Raw genomic sequence first — 21160 nt, forward strand, 5'->3', positions numbered from 1 at the left:
TCGTTGGAGAACTTGTCCATCTTTTATCCTCTTTGCTCTTATTTCTTTCATTCCAACCACAAGAATATCTTTTCATTTATGGCCTATATAAATCAAAAGCTTAACCTAACTAAAATTCGATCCAGTCAAACTACAGATGTTCTAGGCATCACTGTTTGGGCCACTTCCTATGGAGCCTGTTCCCCACTTAAGAAATCACTTTTAGAGGAATCTCGTCATGTTATTGCTCAAAAGGTTTCCTTTCATCTAGCTTATTCTGTTGCCTATTTTAATTGTATTTTACCTTACTACATTAGTTAACTATGCCAATTGGAGAAGATTTAGTATCTCATTTCCCAGCATTCATTTAGAGACCAATTCCATGTATCTCCTACTTCTCCTTGTGAAACCAACTTATTATCTAGTTTGGATGCCCCTCCCTAAATGATCCCCAGGTTGACTGTACTGTTCTGAGAATGTGATGCAGAGAAGTAGGCATCTCTCTCATCCGAGCCTAAGGAGGCTGTGGAATGGTTGTGAACATCGGCACAGATGAGCTGCAGTTGATTTTCAGATTCGCGTCAGTATTACTGATTCCCTGCAGTTGCCTGCAATTCTCTCTCATAAGTCACCCTGTAAGCCCCTTGCTAACTTTGCGCTGAAGATATAGTCTAAGTGATGGAAGTGCATTAGAAGGCATGTCTGATGGTGACTGAATGAAACCTGGAGCCGGACGTATTTTTAAGGGCCTTTTTGGCTATGTCATACTAGAGCCACATACGAGAGTGTCCATTCACACAGTGTCAATTAAATGCTAGACCCAGTGAGAAATTAAAGCAGAGGTTCCCAAATAACCAGTAGAATCATCTGGATGCCTTTTAAAATTTTGATTCCTGGGTCCCATTCCAGACTTCTGAATCGGGTCACCCGTTTGACTTGTATCTCTAAAGAAGCATCGTAAGGTAGTAACAACTTGGATGCAAGCCTTAGATTTCACTGATATAGTGAAGATAATACATATATTTCCATGTATGTGGAATAGTAATACACATCATTCCTTAATTGTACCTTCTTTTGACTGTGTTCCTAAACCCAGATAATTATAAGACTCTTTCACGGAGCTTAAAAAATTTACAAATTTCCAAGCCACACCTGACTGGCTTAGGCAAAAGCACTGATGAAGTATTTTTATTATTAAGACTTTCCATAGGTAGGGCTTTAACACTTATAAAGTGTTCTGAACATTGTCTCACTTGATTTCCATAGCAACTCATAATTGTAATTATGCTTTATATACGAGAAAATTGAGTATATGTCACAAAAGCTTTCATTTGTGGAATGGGCTTGATTACTCTGTTGGTCATGGGTATTCATGCTTTCTTGTTTCCTCACAGTAATTTATCATGTCAGTTTGATTTTTTTTCTCATATCCATTATTGAGTGGTTCTTACACATTTGCATAAATTACTGCCACAGGTTCTAGGATCCTCTGTTGCTGAAGCACTTAAAGGTACAAAAAAACTTTCTGAAAAACATAAATGTGTGTTTGAGACTTAGAAATACAAATTAAAAAGAAGGAAGCAGTCACAATTCCCAAGTGGCTCGTTTGGGGGAGGTTTTGTATATTTCTCATGAAGATACTCCTTCGTACTATGACAAGTAGCAGAACTTGGTTCAGTCGAGCATTTATGAAACACCTGCTCTTTGCACAGTTTATCATTGAAAAGGTATCAGGTAGAATAATAATAGTGCATCCAACATTTATTGAATGCATACTGTGTGCCTGGTTCTCTGCTGATAATTTACGTGGACTGTCTCCTTTGACGCTGGTGATAGCCCTAGTAAGTGAATACCATTATCACTTCATTTTACCAATGATGAATCAGAGGCCTAGAGAGGTTAAGTGACTTGCCCAAGGTTACACAGTTAAAAGTGGCAGAGCTCAGATTTTAAAGCCAGGCAGTGCGATCCCAGAGCCCACCGACGTAACCCCTATGCTCTATGAATCCTATGGAGTATACTCAGGAAGGCGTCTGTGCCTTTACAGTTTGAGGGCATAGAGGTGGGAGAGGGCAGTGAAACACGTGGGCTTTTGAGGCAGTTTGCAGAGCCTAAATAATCCAGACCACCTCAGCTCCAGTACCGGCTTGCCGTCTGTTAGCTCTGTGACCTCTGGCCAAGCTTTTCAGCCTCTGTTCCTCAGTCTTCTCATTTGTAAATGTGTGCTGACTTCAGAGGTATTGTGAGGATTATGAGTTAATAGGACAGTGTCTGGAGCAAAGGGAGCCCTCAGTAAGTGTTTGACTTTGTTACTTATTGCTATATTAAAGGCTTGCTTTGAGGACACTGTTATGGTCTGAAGTTATGTACCTCCTAAGTTTGTATGTTAAAGTCCTAACCCTGGTACACATTAGAATGTGACTTTTTTTTTTTTTTTTTTGTGGTACATGGGCCTCTCACTGCTGTGGCCTGTCCCGTTGCGGAGCACTGGCTCTGGACGCGCAGGCTCAGCGGCCATGGCTCACGGGCCCAGCCGCTCCGCGGCATGTGCGATCTTCCCAGACCGGGGCACGAACCCGTGTCCCCCGCATCGGCAGGCGGACTCTCAACCACTGCGCCACCAGGGAAGCCCAATGTGACTGTTTTTGAAGATAGGGCCATTAAAGAGGTAATTAAGGTCGAATGAAGTCATATTGGTGAGTCCTAATCCGGCATGACTGTTGTCCTTCTAAGAAAAGAGAAAGACACTGGGATGCACACATATACAGAAAAAAGGCCACGTGAGGAGAAAGCAGCTGTTTGTTTGCAAGGCAAGGAGAGAGGCCTCAGGGAAAACCAAACCTGCCAACACCTTGATCTTGGACTTGTAGCCTCCACAACTGTGAGGAAATACATTTCTGTTGTGTAAGACACCCAGTCTCTGGTATTTTGTTACGGTGGCCCTAACGAACTAACACAGACATCATAAATGGCAGCTTCAGAAGCATCCTGGTTGTTACTTTATGTCTGGAATAATGATAGACAAGGTACGTACTTCATTCCTACTCATCAATGCACCTCTGTAACTTGACATAGCAGTTGTTTCTCTAATACTTTTAAGTCCTGTCCAATTTGGCCATGATAGAATATTGTAAATGGAGTTGTATCCATACCCACAGAAAGGGACACTGAACAGTAAGTCACAGGAAGAGTCATTGTTGAGGGGGGGCTCCTGTGGCGTTTCTCTTAATTTTTGGGTCATTTCCCCCTTCCCCACTGTATTCATTACTATGCCCTAGGAATTAAAGCAAAGCTTGGAAAGATATGTATATAGTGTCTCTGTTGCAGCTTATAAGTCAAGCCTCTTCATACACACACACGAAATGAAAAAAAACTGGGATGGCTTTTCAAGGCTCACAGACTCAATTGCCTAAAGGCCATAAAGCATATCTGTAAGTCATATCCAGCCTGCCTGTGGTGGTGAGTTTAACAGTTCTAATTAGGTAGTTCTATCCCCTTGCACACACAATGGGTTAGCTTTTCCAAAAGATCAGAATAGACACCTATAAACAAGTTAGTTGGCTTAAGGGAAATATATGGGAAAATGGTACATGTAATTACTAGCTAGCTTTCTAATTTTGTTTTGTTGAAAGGCGGAAGGTATTTGACTTGGTTTTCAGATCATAGGTATGCTTGGAGTTGCTGACAAGGATAGTTGGAAATTGGGCCATGAATCTTGGATAAAACTGTGGAAGCTGGGATGTTCTCTTCGATGTCTATCTCCCTTCCATGTTCCACTCGCTGCCGCCATCAGCCCAGAAATGTGATTTCAAAATACACTCCAGTCTCCTCTCTATCTTATATCTTTCGCACGAAGATATGCCAAAAGAAATTTTTAAAAATAAAGAAATGGTGTTATGAAATCAGTGCTAGGTTCTTAATGACGACTCCTATTACGACAAAGAGCTCAAAGCAAGGAAGCAAAAAATGTACGTGCCTAAGACCCTGCTGCTTTTACCTTTGAAAAACTCTCATCTTCCAAGTGAACGGCACCCGAGCTTATCAGAGGGAGAGCTCTATTTCTTAGTAAACCAAGAGTGCCTGGGGTGTTGAGCAGCCTAAGGTTGTCTTTGATCATAAGTGGATTCAGACGTTATGACTTACGAGTCATCTGTTCATCAAGTTGCTGATAATAACTCCATTAAATCTAATCTTCTTGATAATCTGATTTTCTTCTCAGCTTCAGAAATGATCACAAAATATACTAACATCAAGATTGAGTTAACCTGTCCGAACTCTGAGAAATTGAGCCAATTTTAATTTTGATGTGTTACTTAGCCTTTTCAAGAGAAGAATGTCAGTAAAGGCCAAAAATAATAATGTAACTCTGGAAACTTCTATAGGTTCCTGATCACAGGCAAGCTGATATTACTTACCTTTGTGAAATCACAGTTTTTGAAGTTACATCTCTTCAGATCCAAGTTTCATACATCCGTTAATACTGTTGGCCTTCTATCTCGGCTCCTTTTAAAACATCAACCCAGTTTCTTAGTTAAAGAGGATATTTAATTAAAAAATTTTCTGTCTTGTGGGTATTGCTTTCATTTTTTAAAAACAAGGTTACCTATAAATATAAATCAGTTACCTATAAATATAAATTACATTCACCATATTTTAACAAGTCAATTCAACAAGCCATTGCTTGTTTACTAGGTATTAAATACATATTGCCTTAAGGTGTTTGGCTAGACCTGCATAACCTTGCAGATAAAATGCACTGGATTTGGTTTTACAAGTACAGTCAGGGCCACAGTGGTATATGCCCCTGACCGCGGGTGTCATGCACATGGTAGTATGGGGCATGGTGCTTCTGAATTTGCAGTGGTTGCTGTGCTGAGTTTAGTTCCTTAGAAATTTATCAATTCATTCTATGCGTTGTATCTCAAATTCAAATCAATGCCTCAAGTACAGTTTCTTTCTTTTGGGCAGGCGTAACTGGGTCTAAGGTAAGCTAACAAAATCGTACCTCTGTATTGGCTCCTGCAGTCCTAGACATAAGTATTTACCAATATTAATATCTTTTTAGTGTTTCAGAATTCAGTATACCGAAACAATAAACAACTTGACTCATTAATCTTCAAGTGTTATTCATCATAGTTTGGTGCAACCCTGTTTTTAAGCCCAATGCCCAGATACAGTTTGCCATAGCTGTAGAACTTTGAGACACTCTTCTTGTGTGTCAGTCTGTGGTAGCTCTTATCAGGAACCAGGCTCACCTTGCAGGAAATCTGTCTGTAACTCTTCCTTGCACTTATTACTAGAGTGCAGTAGGAAACCTTGATGTGGTAGCATTTATAGCTAGTCCTTTGACACTACATAGATTAAATCTTTAAATGTTCAAGAACCAAAGTTGTGTCTGGGAGCTGTCCTAGGTGCTGAAGAGAGACTTAAGCAGCGAGAGCTGCCCAGGAGCCAGGCCTATCTGGGAACCGACCCCCTCCTCTGCCCCACCCTCCTAATTAAGTACCTCTAAGGTCTACACTTACCTATTTTGAAAAACGTGGCCTTAGGGGAGTCAAGCCCTCCTAATTACCCCTTTCAGGGCTGTAGACTTTAGATCGGTCTGGATCTAGATCTGTCTGGGTAAATCACATGTCTGATTTCACATATTATTCTCTCTAAATTATCTGCCGTCTGTTGGGACAAGTGATTGTGGCCTGCTGTCCTCTCTCAGTACCATTCTACCTCTTTCAATCACTTGGCCACCACTCAGGCTCCCATTTGCTAAATCACCCACTTTGTCCTTCATCTTTCCAATTTGATTTCCTTTCTGAAATGTTTCTGTAAGTGCCTTTAATGCTCTTCTGCTAAGTAACTCCACTGGCTTGTTGTTAGATTCCAGGCTACTCTGTCTTTCTGCATTTCTACTCTTGATGGTGAACCATTGTATTAGGCTGTTTAGGGTAGGTCATGCTGTGGGAGCAATACCTTGGCGGCTTTTAAGAACAGGTTTGTTTCTCGCTCCTGAAAATGTGCACGGTAGCTGCCCATTTCATCTTCCCTTCACTCTGAGATCCGGGCTGGAGAAGCAACCCCTATCTGGAACATTATGGGGCGCATGGTAGAGGGAAAGGAAATGGTCGGAGTGTGTGACGGCTCTTACATCTTCTGCTCAGAAGTAGCACATGGCTCTTCCACTCACATTTCATTAGCCAAGTCCCACAACCAAGCTTGATGTTGATGGGGCAGGAAGTATAATCCTCCCCCCAAAACAGACCTGGTAGGGAGATGCAGTGTAGATGTGACAATGTCTTTTCAGCTTTTTATGTACTCAGAATCTTACACAGTATCTGTCCCAAAATAGATAATCAATAGGGGAAAGACTGACTTCCTTTTTCCCCAAATTCTTTTCCTGTTCGTGTTGGGGACCTTGGCCTGATTCTACCTGTTTCTTCTCTGGATCCTTCATATCTTCTACCTGTGCCCAAGTGTTTATCATTAGCATTTTTCTTCATTCTCCTCATTCTTTGCCTACAGTTTTACACTATACTTTGATGTTTTGGAAATCCACTATGGTTAGTTTTATTTTAATCTAGCTTGTAGTAGTTTGCTTTCACACTGCATTTCTGAATGGCTCAGCAAGGCAAAGGAAACTTAGTTTTGATTTTCAGCCACGCTGAGCCACAAGAAAGGGAGTCAGTTGTTTAGAACTCTGATGATTTCTGTTTTGCCATTCTGTGTGGCACCATTCTGGTTGAAGTTCATATGTGCCAACAAATGAATTAACCCTAAGCTTTCATCTGGTGGTACCTGGATTTACAGAGTTGCAAAAAAAGCCTGAGCTTAAGGCAGGTAAAGAAAACCTCACCTGAGCTTTACATAGACTTTATAGAAATAATGTCACTATACCTGCACTACTATAAGATATAGGAAAATATTCTCTTCCAGAATTTATTTTGGAGTCCAGCATAGTCTTAAACACTTCTTTTCAAAGTTTGTTTGTATTTTTTTTAATATTTATTTTTATTTATTTGGCTGTGCCGGGTCTTAGTTGAGGCATTTGGGATCTGTAGTTGTGGCATGCAGACTCTTCTCACTTGCGGCATGCGAACTCTTTAGTTGCAGCATGTGGGATCTAGGTCCCTGGCGAGGGATCGAACCTGGGCCCCCTGCATTGGGAGCGCGGAGCCTTAGCCACTGGAGCACCAGGGAAGTCCCCAGAGTTTATTTGTATTAATCACTATCTAATTTTAAATGTGCTGGGCATTTTGGCTTTGCATTGTGTTTGGATGGTGTTTCAGAGTTAAGTATAATCTGCTTTGCAATGCAATTTTTCGTATAGATATTTTAGTTCCTCTACTAGATTATAATTTATTGAAAGACTTTTTTTTTAACAGTTTAGTTTTCTTTTTTTTTTAATTAATTTATTTGTTTTTGGCTGCATCGGGTCTTAGTTGGGGCACGCGGAATCTTTCATTGTGGCGTGCAGGCTTCTCTCTAGTTGTGGCCTGAAGGTTTTCCCTTCTCTAGTTGTGGCACACACGCTCCAGGGCACGTGCGCTCTGTAGTTGTGGCGTGCAGTCTCCAGGGCACGTGGGCTCTGTAGTTTGTGGCACGCAGGCTCTCTAGTTGAGGCGCGCAAGCTCAGTAGTTGTGGCGTGCAGACTTAGTTGCCCCGCAGCATGTGAGATCTTAGTTCCCTGACCAGGGATCGAGCCTGCGTTCCCTGCATTACAGGGTGGATTCTTTACCACTGGACCACCAGGGAAGTCCCTGAAGGAACATAAGTTTTTTTGCCTTCATCCCCTCTCCCTTTTTGGTAAATACTAACAAATGCTCGTTGAATTGAATGTGACTATTATAGTTGCTATATTAGTGGGTGTATTCTTAACTATCAAGTTATAGTTATAAAACAGTTGCTATAGTATTAATCTTCAAGGTGGAGTCATTCTGTATGCTAGCTCTCTTCACTTTTGTTAAATGATCGTGCAATTAAAATGCATATATTTTTAATGTGTTCAGTTGCAGTATCATAGGCAACACTGTAGGTGCCCAGCTGTATGCCCCTAGCACCTACCTTTTCTGAGCCCACTAGACTGACTTACAGCTTCCAGCATCAGAGCTCTTTGCCCGAGGGCTTTCTGTGGTTCCTGAGACCTATCTGCCCCTACATGGACATAATGGAGAATTAATGTCCCCCAGAAGCAGCCCTCAGCCAATGATTGGCAGGAGTTGATGCATAAATGCCCCAGCTCCCTTGCCCCTCGGTTAGGATGTCTATAGGGCGTTTGAGTCTGTCTCCCAGAGTTCCCCAGCGGGGTTAAGCTGGGGCTGCCCACTGCAGAAGCTTGCTTGCTAATGCACCCTGCGTTGGCTCTCTTTCCTTAACTGCTTCACCACTCCACGCTACCATCAACATTTCCTGGGGTAACTCCGGACTAAAATCTAATCCTACTCTCAGAGTCTTAGAGTTTCTAAGTGCAATCCAAACCAAAACAAATGTTCATGGGCCAACATTTACAATTGAACAATTTCTCTAATTTGGTGATGTCCAATAGAAACACAATGCAAACCACATTCATAATTTAAAATTTTCTAATGTATTTTAAAAAATGAAAGATGCTGTACACCTGAAACTAACAGTATTATAAATCAACTTTTTTTTTTTTTTTGGTACGCGGGCCTCTCCCGTTGCGGAGCACAGGCTCCGGACACACAGGCCCAGCGGCCATGGCTCACGGGCCCAGCCGCTCTGGGGCATGTGGGATCTTCCCGGACCGGGGCACGAACCCACGTCCCCTGCATCGGCAGGCAGACTCTCAACCACCGCGCCACCAGGGAAGCCCTATACTTTAATTTTTAAAAAATGAAAAGAAAGAGATGAAATGAGTCAATATAGTTTATCTAACTCAGTATATCCAAAATATTGTATTAATATACAGTCAGTGTAGAATATATTAATGAGATATATATGTTTTTGGGCACTAAATCTCTGTCCACTTGGGGCTAGTAGCTACCATATTAAACAGTGAGCAGTGGTGATCAGTTTCCAGCCATTGTAACCTACATGTCAAAATTTAGAGACTTAGTAGCTCTTGAATGTATTGAACTGCTGTACGGTGGGTCACAGTTTCTAAGCAAAGTCTTACTTGCCTTCTCCTTTTCTTTTCTTTCTTTAAAAATATTTATTTATCTATGTTTGGCTGTGCCGGGTCTTAGTTGCGGGATCTAGTTACCCGACCAGGGATCAAACCCGGACCCCCTACATTGGGAGTGTGGAGTCTAACCCACTGGATCACCAGGGAGGTCCCTCTCCTTTTCCTTTTTAGGCTGAGTAAAACCTTTGTAAATATCTAGAGTGATGGGCACCTTGTTTAGTCTGTGTCCACATATTTATGTTCTTTCAAGAAAGAGCTCCTGGCGAAAATAACTCGAGACTTATTGCTTTGTACATGTTTGCATGCAAGATACAGACAAGATGCTCAGCATCTCTGTGTTTGTGTGTTTTCAGGCAGAGGGTACCAGACTTCAGCGAGAACTCCGAGGATATTTAGCAGCTATCAAAGGTAACGTGTCTGAGTTGTTTACTGCATGTTACCAAGCACGGGTTGTTCTTGGAATTCAAGAGTAACAAGATTGAGTGTTAATTATACAGCCATTTGGCTTTCTGGCAGGATGGGTACTCGAGCACAGGTGTTCCTTTCCACCCACTCCCCAATTCCCATTGAAATGATAATCAGAATATACAAGGAACAAATGTGTCTGCCCTTATGCTGGAAACTGGGAATAAGTGCCTCCCACGTCCTACAGCTTTCTAGGAAGAGTTGTTAGACAGAGTGAGCTTGAGACCTTGCAGCTGATTTCATCCCAGGGGAGAGTATGTCCCAAGAGCTGGATGCTCACAGACTTACACACAAGCCTTCTAGCTGGAGGGGGTGAGGGATGGTAGCAGGGTTAGCAGGAAGCATGGTCCTGGACTGCCTGTGACTTGTGGGGACCAGCTGCACCTGCAGCCCTGCCACTGTAGGGGGACAGAGAGGCTCTGGCGTTGGTTTCTAGTCTCGGGATATTCAAGGCAAAGAAATGAGGCTGGTGACGGAGGGCAGGGAGAGTGATCGGGGTGTGTGCTCCATCTCTGCTGGCCGGCCGCTGTCCAGTCCCCTGCACTGAGTCCGATCCAAGTGCAACCATGGATGTGATGGATGATAAGGCAGATTTTGAGATTAGTGGGGAGAGATTTGTGGGGTGGGACTAGTATTTTATTTTATTTTTTTAAAATTGGTATTGATATATAGTTGATTTACAATGTGTTAGTTTCAGGGGTACAGCAAAGCGATATATATATAAATATATATATACTTTATATATATAATATATATACTTTTTTTAGATTCTTTTCCATTATAGGTTATTATAAGATATTGAGTATAGTTCCCTGTGCTCTACAGTAGGTCCTATTTTATATTTAGTAGTGTGTGTATTTTAATCCCAAACTCCTAATTTATCCCTCCGCGACCCTTTTCCCCTTTGGTAACCATAAGTTTGTTTTCTATGTCTATGAGTCTATTTCTGTTTTGTAAATAAATTCATTGGTATCATTTTATAAGCGATACCATGTGAAATTCTCTGTCTGACTTACTTCACTTAGTATGATAATCTCTAAGTCCATCCATGTTGCTGCAAATGGTGTTATTTCATTCTTTTTTGTGGCTGAGTAATATTCCATTGTGTGACTCTTTGAGGGTATACTTTGATCATTTCAGACATCTTCTTTTCATTTTTTATTTTATTTTGTAGAGCAGAGAAAGGTTTATTGCAAGGGCCAAGCAAGGAGAACAGGCATCTTGTGCTCAAAAACCTCAAACTCCTTTGTCCTTTTGTCCTTGTCTCTCATTGTTGAACCCAGAACTGACTGTCTTAAATTCAGCAAGCATGTGGGTGAGTCTAGAGTGTTGCAGCTTTCAGTTTAACAAAAAACTTTCCCTCTTTGATTCACTGGCATTAAGTTTATATGTCTTTTATTTTTAATGGCAGCGCTATGGTTTTTCTCTCCTCTCCTTCTATCCAGCCCCTTTTCATATCCCCTAGTGACAAAGACCAGGACACCACCTCGGTCAGGTCTCACCTTCCAGCTGTGAGGGAGAGTCTGGTGCCAAAGAGGCGCTTCTCCAAGTCACCAGCCAAAGACTCCACCTTGTTCTGTCCCCAGCCCTGAACTGTCTCCATGGCAATCCACACTTTACCCTCCGTGTTTTGAAGGAGGGGCAGAGGGAGTCTGGAAAAGACTTCATGATACTTTGTATCACCGTGTTGCACTGGGAAACTTTTTATCTTTCCTATTATTAATAACCATATTTCTGTAACATACCAAATTGTACCTTAACGAAAATTCTGAAAATACCCATAGACTTAAGAACGCTAAGCTTTCTGAGAGTTCTGACTTAAAACTGTATGTATAAGCTTTTAGTAATATTGGAAAAAGAGCAACTTCTTGTTTCTTTTGAAAATTTTTAGGCCACTTAAAGCCCTTTCAGTGATGCCTGAAAATCCTATAGATTTTGCTTCTATCTGCTTCCCCCCGCCAAATGCTTTATTTCTAATATTTAAAGTCATTTGGTATTAGTTGTTTTAGAACTCTTTAGTTTTATAGGTAAGTATTCTAGGTGTCCCATACATTTACGGTTTCATGCCATTTAGCAAGTGACAGCACACATAATAGGACATATTATTATTGGTGCTTTTAGACTAGAACACCTTGTTGATTTTTTCAAGACCCAGCATGTATCTTTATCCTAAAAATACTAGAAAATGCACACTGTGATCAGAATCAGGACTACAGGTGCAAAGAGCAATTGTGCCTGCCCAGGTTTTCCTTAAACAATTAGCAAGTATTCAAGATTTTTCCTCTCACTTTGAAAAGTAGGGAAAGGAGGAAGAGACTCCTCACCTGCCTCTCTCTAACAGGAGTTGTTTTTCTCCAATGCTAGGCATGCAAGAGGCTTCCATGAAGCTCACCGAGTCGCTGCATGAAGTCTATGAGCCCGACTGGTACGGGCGCGAAGACGTGAAAATGGTTGGCGAGGTGAGAGCTGGTCACAGCACGTGAGAGGCCCCAGGGTGACTTCTGTGAGGTTCCCACCATGTCCTGCTCACTCAGCCTATCCCCTGACCCCCTCTCACCACTTCATGGCCCTAATCATGAAGGGGCACCGTGTACCCAGAAGGCACTGTGCAGTTCCACCATCCAGATCAACCCAAACTTGCAGTGAGGAGTGAACATGACAATAAAGCCACTTGAGTAGAAAGCTGTGGCTTAAAGATTGGTTTTGTTCAACATAAGAATAGCACCTGTCTGTCCTTTACTACACTTCTTAGCCCATTCCAGTAGGAGAACTGGCTCATGGCCTGATTTTATGTACTGCACCTTCTTCCCCATCCCTCCTTGAAAGCAGACCCGGGATCTGGGAAGAGCATCCCATTCACTTTACCACCAGATGGTCCATTTGCTGGTCTGCAGGGCCGAGGACAGGGCCTGCTAATAGGAATTTAACTAACGAAAGGCTTCGTCCTTAGACATGTCTTAACACCTGAAATGCTCCATCTAGCTCAGGGCTGTCTGGCTCTGGGAAGTGAGAAAGTGGTCATTGTTGCTTTGAAGAAGGCGGAATGGGATGTGACATCAGATGAGTTCTTTAATCTTCTTGGGCTTTAGTTTCCTTATCGGCGAAGTGAGAATAATAATTGCATCTCCTAAAAACACACTTAAAGTCGAGTGTGTTCACATCCTCGACCTAGTGCACAGTGTGTGCGATTATTACTGACTTTAGGAAGCCTGCAGTCGGGTTTTCTCACGTCCAAGCTCTTTGTTAAAACAGAATGGTTGGTCATCATGCCCACTTCATGGGAGCTCCTTGCTTCTCATGAGGTACCGGAGAGTTAAGACATGGCCGCCACAACTCAGGGAAGACTCTGGCACATGACATGCCGATCATCTACGCAGCCTTTGGAAAGATGGGTTAACGTCTTTCCTGGGCTGCTTCACCAAAATTCTGACATCCCCACAGTTATGACTATGACAGAAACCGAGATCTATTTATGAAGAAAGCTCATTGTGAGCTCCGTTACCTCTTTCGAAAACTTTCAGTATGTGAATTAGGCAAAACTAGCCTCCACACACCATTTTCCAATGCAGTTTTGAGGAATGGCATCTTCTCACATTTCTTAAATATAAAGACACTGTGTTTCAACAGCGTGTTGTTAAAGGCTTAACTCATTTTGTAAATTTCCAATTAGAGATGTATAATTAAAAATTCATTGTGAAAAGAAGAATTTTTAAGGGAATGGTTAGAAACTTGTGTGAATGGCTTTTCAGAACACCACATTGCAATTCTGTGTGTGGCAAATGCCACTGTTGACCTTGAATCCTAAGGAGACAGCTGCTGCCCTGCCTTGATCCTTGTGGCTGCCAGGATTTGGGGAATCTTTCAACGGTGAAGCACCTGACACTGCATGTCCAGGGCGTCTGCTCAGATCATAAGATAAGCCTCTTTGTACGGTGGACTTAAATTTTTTTGTTTGCATAAACTTCTTTTATTTTAATTAATGTATTTATTTATTTATTTATTCGGTTGCGCCGGGTCTTAGATACAGCAGGCGGGCTCCTTAGTTGCAGCACATGGGCTCCTTAGTCGTGACATGCGAACTCTTAGTCGTGGCTTGCATGTGAGATCTAGTTCCCCGACCTGGGATCGAACCCGGGCCCCCTGCATTGGGAGCACGGAGTCTTATCCACTGCACCACCAGGGAAGTCCCTGTTTGCATAAAATTCTTAATAAGGATCTATGACAATTAGAATTGGGTTTTAACGTGTGAAAAAGAGAAGCAAATCAACCATTAAAAAGTGGTTTTCAACAAGAGAGAAGCTTCTCTCCCATAACCGACCTTGGAGGTTGGCAGCCCAGGTGTGGTATGGGGGACCCACGAGCATCAGGCGCCTGTCTTTGCATCCCCGCTGCCACCTCCACGTTCAAGATGACTCTGAGCTCTGGCTATCAGCTCTCATTTTTGTCTTCCAGTCAGCAAGAAGGAGGAGGCTTGGAGGACAAGCCTCCTTTTAGGGCCACTTCCTGAAAGTCCATCCCATTGGCAGAATTTAGTCTCATGGCTGCACTTGGCTGCAGTGGAGGCTGGGAAGTATGGTCTGTATCCTAGGCAGCCGTGTGCCCGGCTAAAACTGGACGTTCTATTGCTAAGAAAAAAGGAAGGGTAGACATTGTCAGGAGACGCCAGATGTAGTAATGGGAGGAATATGGAATGACGTTGTTGCACACGTGCCTGGGATTCTGTGAAGCAAGTTTATGTTGTCAACTCACATACCTGGAGAAATTGAAACTCAGGAACGTTCAGTTTTCCAAAGTCACACAGCTAGGATATGAACTCTGTTCTGGTGAGGCAGCCTGGTGTCATCGACAGATCATGGGCTTCCAATTCAAGGGTTGAAACCAGAGTCTGTCATATACCAGCTGCATGACCTTAGCCAAACTATGTAACATCTCTGGATTTCAGCATCATCTTCTGTATAATGGCAACAATGAGACTTTCTTCATAAGGCTCTTGTGAGAAATAAATCACACACACACATGTACACACAGAGACACATACAGCTTTTAACCCAATGCCTTGACAGTAATAGGAGTAACAATAATAATAATATCTAATACTCATTGTGTTTATGACAATTGATATTCCATAAATGGTAGGGCCCTTCCCAGTATGACTAAATTTTCTGCTTTCCATGTGGAGGCTTCAGCTGTGGTTTGTTGTTTGTCTGGAGTGGTTTCTAATTTCATGGATTGCTTCAGAAGCAAACTGTCTTGGTGGAATTCTTCACGGACTCCTAGCCCCAAAGTCCATTTATAGGAATCGGGGGACCTTTTGAAGTTTCTACATTCTTTAGTAATTTGGAATCAGAAACACATTTTTACATGAGCTGAGCCCTTAGGTAGCCTATATCATAAATTAGAACTGGTAGCCAAATTACTGTATTCTTAAATAATCCACACTTTTCTAGCATTTACTAGCCAGGGAAGTAGAACTTATTTAATTTTATAGTCTCAGGTTTTTTAGAAGTTGGTGAAAGTTATCCAATTAAAATAATTCTGCAGTTGTCTCTTTATTTCTCTTTTTCTTTCAGAAATGTGATGTGCTGTGGGAAGACTTCCATCAAAAACTAGTGGATGGGTCCTTGCTGACACTGGACACCTATCTGGGCCAATTTCCTGACATAAAGGTATTTTATTCTGTGTCTATAAAGGGAAGAATTGAATGGTCCCATGTTCTTATTAAAACATGGGCAAGAGATAAGTAGAATTAAAAGTCCTCAAGCTGACATCAGAAACAGTTGGTAACTTTTCATTTATTTAAGCATGAGATTTTTATCCTGTTCCTAACAGTTTAAAATGAAATATAGTTCCAGAAATCACATTTCCCCCTTTAATGAACTGCTTCAGCTTTTATTTCTCTACAGAAGTCTTTTTAATCCTATAGATATAAAATCATAAATCAGAGATACCAAAAAATTCCAGTCTTCTTTATGTTCAAACCTTTTGGTTATATGGCATTTGGCAAGAATTTCCATTAGAATAAACAAAGGTCATGAGGAAAGGAGAAACTTCATTGCACATGTGAGAGCAAAATCTGATCTTTTCCTTACTGTTTATTTTGTGTATGTTCATAGTACACCTGCATATTTTTTCTCTCCTTGAAATTTTCAGGTTCACATTGAATTCTTAAGATGTAAGCATTTCAAATACATTTGCATCTGGATCTAAAAATATCTTGTCTAAACCATTTGTCTTATTCGACACTTGGATTCATTGAAAGGAAAATATACAAGTGAAGGATTGAATATTACAGATTTGAAATTGACTCTTAAGGTATAGATGGTCTTTAAACCATCAGGGCTGTATATAGCAAATGGTAGCATTAATAGATCTGCTCCCTAGTTGTTCTCCCAGCTCAAAGAGGACTGCTAGGTAAGACAGCCATGTGCTGCCCTTCCTGTAGAGCAAGGAGGCCATGAACCAGTGTCCATGGGCATTTTCAATATCTTGCTAGGTGACCTCTGATGTGGAGTTCCATTTTTACCTGGCCTTCTTTATAGCCATTGCCAGACACCAGGAAACTATCTGCAATAATGTGCACCGCCTTTGGCCGTGAAACGTAGTGAAGCTTCTTGGCCAAATCTATACTCCTATCAATGACGTTAGTTTCCTCAGTCCCACACAGAATGCCTAACGCTAGATGGCCAACACCTGAAGTGTGTTCTGGGACGCCAGAGGCACCAGACAAAAACCTAAGAGGATCAGACTGGACACATTAGCCTTGTTGGCAAGATGTCCCAGAGAACAAATCCAAATGACGAATTCTCGGTGATGTTATCATAATAGGCAGCAGAATGCTTTACCGAGTCATTGTATAGCTACATCTTAATTTGGAAAGGTATTAAGTCAGTTTTAAAAATTTTCTGAGAAATTAAACAATTTTTTAAAAAGTTAAAATTCTGTACACAGGGCATGTGTTCTGAGGTATCTTCAGATAACTTGATGGGCATTGACGTTTTGTCTTGGAATTTGCAGCGTTTGTGGAGCAAACAGTCTCAGAATTATTATCACGCTTTAGAATACTGTTTATTGCGTGGTAATTCAGTCTCCATAAAAATCAATTCCTAATAAATTAGGTAAAAGAAACGTTTGTCTTCCTACTTGAAAATTTCAAAGGACCTCGCAAGTTGTCTAAATTAGTCATATAATATTTGATAGTACAACTTAGATAAGCAAATAAAGGCTGTGATTGACTATAGGAGAATACATTTGAAAAGTTGTTGAGCTTCAGGAACAAAAACGTAGTATCATCAAAAATGTGCAAAGGATCTGTTTGTTATCTGTTATTTGTCATGATACTGCCCAGCAATAGCTATTTGGAAATTGACCATTCTCTCTAGGAGCGTAAAATTTCAGAAGACATACAGAAGTACCTTTGTTGAAACAGAGAGATTAAAATAAACTCATGATGGTTTATGTTGGTTAGTCTTTTCAGTTTGTTGAAACACTCAGTGGAACTTTTATTCTATTTTTTAATTAATTAATTTAATTTTGGCTGCATTGGGTCTGCGTTGCTGAGTGCGGGCTTCTCGTTGCAGTGGCTTCTCTTTGTTGCGGAGCACAGGCTCTAGGCACACGGGCTTCAGTAGCTGTGGCACGTGGGCTTAGTAGTTGTTGTGAAAGGGCTTAGCTGCTCCGCATCATATGGGATCTTCCCAGACCAGGGCTCGAACCCGTGCCCCCTGCATTGGCAGGCGGATCCTTAACCATTGCGCCACCAGGGAAGTCCTTTTATTCTGTTTAAGCAGTTCTTTTCCTGTGGTCCATGGTGTCCATGGTTGAGGTCACACCCAATGATGATCCTCCAGTTACTGAAACATCTTACATGAGAGATTTGGAATCATGTTATCTAGCTGGAGTCCCTGAAGATAAATGAAACATGGTTTTACCTGCATCGTGGAAAGAGCCTGCATAATCTCTCTCTCTGTTTCTCTGAAGTCACATTTCGAATATTAGAGCATACACATAGGGTTTCAACCAAGATAGACAGTTGTGAAACCATTTCATATGGTGAACAGTGAAGGAAATAGCAGTGTTTAACTTGGAAAGGAAACAATCTGGGGTTGGAGAGCAGTTGGGATAGCTGTTTCTAATAGCTGAAAGACTTTTCTTCAGTGAACATACACAGATGTTGTGCCTTTTACGCAATGGACAGAAGTTAGATGTGAATACAGACTCTGTCACTTTGTAAAGTGAGTGCTGAGAGATTGTGTAGTGAATGGGTTATTGATGAAAAGGAGGATTAATGATTAAAAATACAGTGGAGCATTTTCAAAGCCTGGAACACAGTTGACTTCCTTGACACATTAACATCAACAGGGTGTGCATGGTTAGGCAAATTTCCAAATATTTACTGCAGCCCATCAGCAAGGCCTGTGCAGTACCATTCATGAGGGAATGGTGTTTGACTTTTCCAGCTGTGATTGGCAGGGCACCTGGTGTTACAGTTTCTGTTGTGCAGTACTGATATCTAAAATCAATGTTGTAATAAGAGCCAGCTTGTCCCCAACCTACACAGGCTTACAGCTGTTAGCAGTTATTGTAAAATGAAGTTTAGATTTTATCTTGGCAGCTGTGCATGAGCCATTAAGCGTATATTTACAGCAGTGGGCCAAAATGAATTCCAAATCGGGGTTATTGTTGAAATTTTTAAAAAATTTAGTAAATTATTTTCTTTACTGCATACGGTCAATCAATAGTGGGGAATCTGAAGAACTTTTTTTTTTTTTTGCGGTACGCGGGCCTCTCACTGTTGTGGCCTCTCCCGTTGCGGGGCACAGGCTGCGGACGCGCAGGCTCAGCGGCCATGGCTCACGGGCCCAGCCGCTCCACGGCATGTGGGATCTTCCCGGAACGGGGCACGAACCCACGTCCCCTGCATCAGCAGGCGGACTCTCAACCACTGCGCCACCAGGGAAGCCCTGAAGAACTTTTAATTGAACCATTTAATTGAGACTTCCCTTGTGGTCCGGTGGTAAAGAATCCACCTCCCAATGCAGGGAACACAAGTTCAATCCCTGGTCAGGGAACTAAGATCCCACAGCTCCAGAGCCACATGCCCGAGCACCACAACTAGAGAGAGAAAACCCACACGCCACAACTAGAGAGAAGCCCAAGCTCTGCAACTAAGACCCGACACAGCCAAAAATAATAAAAATAAATAAAGAACTAAAATAAATAAATATTTAATTAAACGATTTACGATTAAGCTAGTAAATTTATTTAATAAAGTTTACTATTGGATGATTAAATAAGAATTGGATCATTTTCCATGTGAAAGCTATAGTGTATTAACTCTACCCTTTCTTAGGAGATGTGGTTCTTTTTTCAGGTTTCCCAAATATCAGGTAGGTAAGGCAATAAGATTGATATGTTATGCCAACACAAAAATATATGCATCAAAATAAGTGATGGCCTTCAAAATGTCACTTCTGCCATGGTAAGCTGTACTCCGTAATTAACTTGTCAGTTACACAAGAAAATGACTCACATTATTTACTTCACTTCTTGTTTTTGAACAAAAAATAAGATGATCCAGTGCACTGTTCCCAGGCTTGGAAGTAATTGAATTTTGCCTCTTTTCGAAAATCAAGTTTACCTTCAAAGCATCAAGATTTGCCTTTTTGGAAGATACTAAAGGACAACCTCCCCACCCCCAACCAAGTTTACAAAGCAGAGCTTTGTAAAATTTTCCACAGAGTTACACAAGGCCACTACCTCAAGGGGCAGTGCTCCTTGGAAGGTAACAGATGTCTGCCGAAAGTAATGAGCTTTGTCACCTTGTTAGCACCCTTCTCTCTACTCTGCTGGGCTAATTCATCGCATATTTTGAGTGAACGTGGTATGTCAGCCATCCTTCCACTGATGCCAGTCGGAAGTGGTCGGTGCAGAGGATAAAGTGAAAGGGATTGGAAGCAGCTAAATGAGTGTAACTGCCCCGCCCCACCTGTCATCACCCCTGAAGGGGGTGTAGAGGAGTGGCACAGAGTGACAGATGGTAGCTGGATGACAGAGTCTGTCAGAGACACCTGGACAGTGCTAGAAAGAGTACTAACCAAGCATCAGGGGCAGGGACTGAGTGAGACAGGTGAGGGCACGAGGGTTCAAAGTCCTACGTGGACTGCTGACCCTGCACTAACATTACCCCAAGAGTGAGAGCCTCCTTAAACATTGTGCCCTAGGTGTCTCACTGGAGTCACCCTACTCTTGGCACTGGTCCCGGGGCTGATACCTAATTCATCTTTCGCCACAGACTTGCTGAGTAATTCTGGACAAGTTAGAGGTTAATCTCATGCAACTGCAAATTCCCTACCTGTAAAATGGGAAAATCCCTGAAACACCCATACTGGGCATTGCTGTGAGGACCCAGAGGACTATGTTTTGTAAACGATAAACGTTTATATTATTGTTGTTTTTCTTCTTCCTACCCTATGAAATTTAAAGTTTGGGGGTTTTTTGGTTTTTTTTTTTTTTTTTTTTTTTTCTTTTCCTACTGAAAGCGCAGGTTTATTCCAGCTTCATCAAGGACGCTAGGACTGGTGGCAAGGTTTTCCTGGCCTCTCACACAGTTGAATTTATAAGAAACAAGTGCAAATCAACCAACCAATGTTTTATGGAAGCTTTTCTACTATCCCAAAGGCATGTTTAAAAAATACACTATGAAATTTAAAGTTTTTTAAGGGTCCTCTTCTGCAGTTCTCAGTATTAGACTAGCCGGGCACAACTAGACCACTGGGGATTTTTTTTAAAAAGGACAGATGCCTGGACTTTGCCTCAGACTAACTAAATCAGAATCTCTTAGTCTGGGGCTCAGGAATCAGTATATTTTACACTACTTGCTTATTAGTCGTCCCTCTTTAACTTAATTTTTAGTGGTTGCCCTACAGTTTGCAGTGTACATCTTTAACTTCAGGTAACGTTGCAGCACTTTATGTACAGTCTAAGAACCTTATAGCAGTGTATTTCCAGCTCCTCCCTCCATTCCCTGTGCTCTTATTGTCATATATTTTCCCTATACATAGGTTATAAAGCCCACGATCTATTGTTTCTGCTTTTCTCTAGTTCAGTGACCTTTTCAAGCAATTCAAAGTAAAAAACCAAAATCTTGTCTATTTACCTTAATTTTCACCATTTCTGGTACTCATTTCTTTGTACAGCTCCTGTTGGTATTAAAATTCGTATATGCCAATGAGTTCCCCCAACTTTTGTTTGTCTTTTAAAAAAACGTGTATTTCACCTTTACTTTTGGAAGGTATTTTCACTGGAAATCGAATTCTAAAAATCTCTCTTGATTTTTTATTTTTCAGTGCTTAAGAGATGCTACTCCATTGTATTCTGGCTTGCACAGTTTCTGAAGACTAGTCTTCTGTAATTCTTACCTTTGTACTTATTTTGTTTCTTTATTCTTGATTTGAAGCAGTTTGGTTTTGGTGTAGCTGTCTGTGTCTCGTTTGGTATTTATCCCTCTTGGGATTCTATGAATGTCTTGGATGTGTACTTTGATGTCTTCCTTATTTTATAAAATTCTCAGCCATTATCAC

General features: G+C 41.5%; 1 protein-coding gene across 3 annotated transcripts in view; it reads left to right on the forward strand.

The window, feature by feature from the left end:
* Positions 1–21160, forward strand: part of AMPH (amphiphysin) — a 189804-nt gene that overhangs the window by 96402 nt on the left and 72242 nt on the right. For 2 of the 3 annotated variants that reach the window (XM_065884343.1, XM_065884345.1), the window contains exons 3-5: positions 9474–9524; positions 11946–12040; positions 15152–15247. In XM_065884343.1, the coding sequence (XP_065740415.1) occupies positions 9474–9524; positions 11946–12040; positions 15152–15247 (242 nt within the window). Of the gene's footprint in view, positions 1–9469; positions 9525–11945; positions 12041–15151; positions 15248–21160 lie in introns of all 3 variants that reach the window. The other variant, XM_065884344.1, reaches the window with a different exon arrangement.

Source organism: Phocoena phocoena, chromosome 9, assembly GCF_963924675.1.
Source record: "Phocoena phocoena chromosome 9, mPhoPho1.1, whole genome shotgun sequence".
NCBI classification, from domain to species: domain Eukaryota; kingdom Metazoa; phylum Chordata; class Mammalia; order Artiodactyla; family Phocoenidae; genus Phocoena; species Phocoena phocoena.